This window comes from Zosterops lateralis (assembly GCF_965231275.1).
Source record: "Zosterops lateralis genome assembly, chromosome: 21".
In the NCBI taxonomy this organism is placed as follows: Eukaryota; Metazoa; Chordata; class Aves; order Passeriformes; family Zosteropidae; genus Zosterops; species Zosterops lateralis.
The window spans coordinates 3,921,990-3,924,970 of NC_139781.1; the positions used below are offsets into that span (position 1 = coordinate 3,921,990).

Sequence of the window (2,981 nt, forward strand, 5' to 3'; positions counted from 1 at the left end):
AAGCTATATTTTTAAGCTTTCTACTGAATTGCTCTCTCAAAGGATTCATAAGCACCATTTTGTTTGAACAAGTGTCCTTTTTCAATGGCTGTGACTTCTAAACATGTGTCAGTGGAAATGTACCATGTTAATGTTCTCCTGCCACGAGCAATGAGTGTTAATTAGAGCTGGATCTGACTTTGTCTCTCCTTGGATTATTTAGGATGGTAAGAGCCTGCTGAATGGCTGTTTGTACAATCCATCCTTTAATCCACTCTCTGAGGCTGTTCAGAGTAAGGTTTGTAATTATTCCAGAGTGCATTTGATTTCTTAGCATCAAAAAGAATCTCTTACATTATTAAGCAAAAAGGGTTTTTCCCCCAGAACAGATTTAGTTTTCTATGCTTAGTAAATGGAAATAATAGTTTTAATTATGGTCAGTGTTTGTTGATGGCTTTGTCGATAGCAATATTTTATGTTTGATGTTTTAGCATAATATTTTGATGGGAACAGCGTATTTTCTGTAAAGAGTAATGGGTGAAATAATGGATAAACATAATTTTTGTCTTGTCAAATTGTATGGTTTTTTTGAGTATTTTTTGACACTTAGCTGTTTATCAGCAGCATTTCAACTTTACATTCTCTCTGTTTTATAAAGAGTCAAACATAGTAGTAGCCTGACCCTTTCTGAGCAATCCTAAATTATGAATTTGTGTGGCTGACATTCTCAGGTGTTGGATAGATACCCTCGTAGATCAATAATTGGCCAAATGTCTCTGGCCAAACAGACCCATGAAATTGTATTTGTTTTGCTTTACTTTTAGTGACAGGCAATTATTTGAGTACCAAAGAATGGAGTAATAAAACTCCCAAAGTCTCCACTGGGATCAGATTTTACCCACATGACATTTTTTGATGTTTTTCTGCAGGAAGTGGCTGGACTGTAAATGTGTGCTCGCATAACTTATCCAGTTAAATCAATCCTGAGGGACCCAGAGGTAAATGTATTAGACTCGTGGGACAGAAGAATTCTTATTTTGCAGGTTTTTTAAATGACCCTTGATTGGGACAACCTTGCAGAACAGTAATGCAAATAAAATAATTAATTTTATTTTTAAGTTTTAGGCTAAACAACCATAGCATTGAAGGTAGATGTTTTATTTTTTAATGTCTAACATAATGTTTCTTGTTATAGAAAAAATAAAGCTGCTATTTATGCATGTCTTTTGCTCAGCCAATAAGTTTCAGTTAAAAGGCAGCTGATGTTTGGAGCTGTGTTTTTTTAAATTGCCCTTGCTAATTAATGAAGACTCTTCTCCCATTCCTTTTGACTTAAAACTTCTGTTATGGTACAACTGATTTGTAATCCTTGTTAATTTTTAAGAATAGGGAAATGGTTTCAATTGCACACTTTTTTGTTAAAAGACTCAAATTTGAAAGAGGAAAATCAGCTAAATTATGATTTATAAGCAGTATGTCTAGGCAGCTCCTAGAGTCTGAGTACTGAAACAGTTATAAATTGTTATAAAGCACACCAGGTCTGATATTTGGATATATTAAAAAATTGCATTGTCATGTTTAGAATACATTCCTCTTTTAAATACACACCAGGTGTTCCTCTGCAGTTTGTTTCCATGTAAAACTTCTCTCCCTCATTATTTCCCCTTTCTGTCTTTCACAGTCCTGACTTCGGCAATGTCAAACTCTTCCTTCCACTGCAGGAGTGGGGACACAACTGCCACAGGGAATTTTAGACATGTTCTCTTTAATGTGAGTTTAAACTAATGTAGTCCACAGGTGAGGCCAAGGCCGTGCCCCTGTTAAATGAAACTATCCTTGAGGGAATCCGACCTCCTCCTCCACTCCTTACACTTGCGCACAATGGGATTGGACACTCTGTGTTTCCTTGGGCTCTTCTTGCCACAGGCTTTGGGGTCACCCCCTCCTGAAGCTTTCAGGCTGTGCAAGAGTTTTGGAGTCTGCAGCCAGGGGTGTTTCAAAACGTCATCTATGCGCAGCCTCTGGGTCACATCGGGGTGGAGCAGGAGGAAGATGAGGTTCTTGCACTCTGCAGAGAGATGTTTGGACTTGAGGAAGGGAATCTTCCTTTGTTTCTGAACCTGGAGCATTTCCTTGACGTTGGAACTATCGAAAGGCTGCGAAGCAAAAAGCATGGCATACAGGATGATGCCCAGGCTCCACATGTCTGAAATCCTGGGGTCACAAGGGATGTGCTCGAGCAGCTCGGGGGCTGAGTACGCCAGAGACCCACAGAAGGTGCTGCTGAGAACAGTTTTTCCATTTCCATCCCGAGCCAGGGGTTTCGAAAACCCAAAATCCGACAGCTTGAAGTTGAGGTCGTTGTCGAGAAGGATGTTGTCACATTTCAGGTCCCTGTGGGCAAAGTCCAAGTCGTGGCAGTGCTTGATGGCAGAAACCAACTGGTGGAACTTGCTGCGGGCCACGCTCTCCTCCATGGCACCCTGGGTGGTGAGGTAGTTGAGCAGGCTGCCCTTCTCCCCCAGCTCCATCACGATGTACACCTTCCCAGAGGACGTCTCGAAAATCTCGTAGGTCTCAATGATTGAGGGGTGGTGCAGCTGCATCAAAGCCTGAATTTCCCTGGGGAGAAACTTCTCCAGCACATTCTGAGAAATTTTCTTCTTGTCGATGATCTTGATGGCCACCTTGCGCTTGAGGCGCTGGCTGTAGGCAGCTTTCACCTTCCCATAGGAGCCTTCCCCAAGGGTGTCCCCCAGGCTGTAGCCCCTCTTCTTAAGCACCACAGTGTCCATCCTGGGAGAGCTGCAGGGACCTGCCCCAGCGGGAGCTGCTCTGCATCCTGTGCTGGTGGGCTGTGCTCCACGCCTGGTGCTGGCTGCCAGGGGCACTGCTGGGCTCAGGGTGTGGGTGAGCTCACGAGCACCTTGGAAGGAGTTTTCTGTCACTTCATGGGGCTACTCTGTGACATCACAGGGGACAAAACTTGGCCTTGGGGGCAC

General features: G+C 43.0%; 1 protein-coding gene across 1 annotated transcript; it reads right to left on the reverse strand.

Annotated features, from left to right (window-relative positions):
- Nucleotides 1-1,799: 1,799 nt before the first annotated feature.
- Nucleotides 1,800-2,774, reverse strand: LOC310917699 (testis-specific serine/threonine-protein kinase 1-like; the record flags this gene model as incomplete). Its single annotated transcript, XM_083876193.1, has 1 exon — nt 1,800-2,774. One exon carries the CDS (start codon nt 2,772-2,774, stop codon nt 1,800-1,802), a length of 975 nt encoding a protein of 324 aa, XP_083732319.1.
- Between the last annotated feature and the right edge of the window lie 207 nt (nt 2,775-2,981).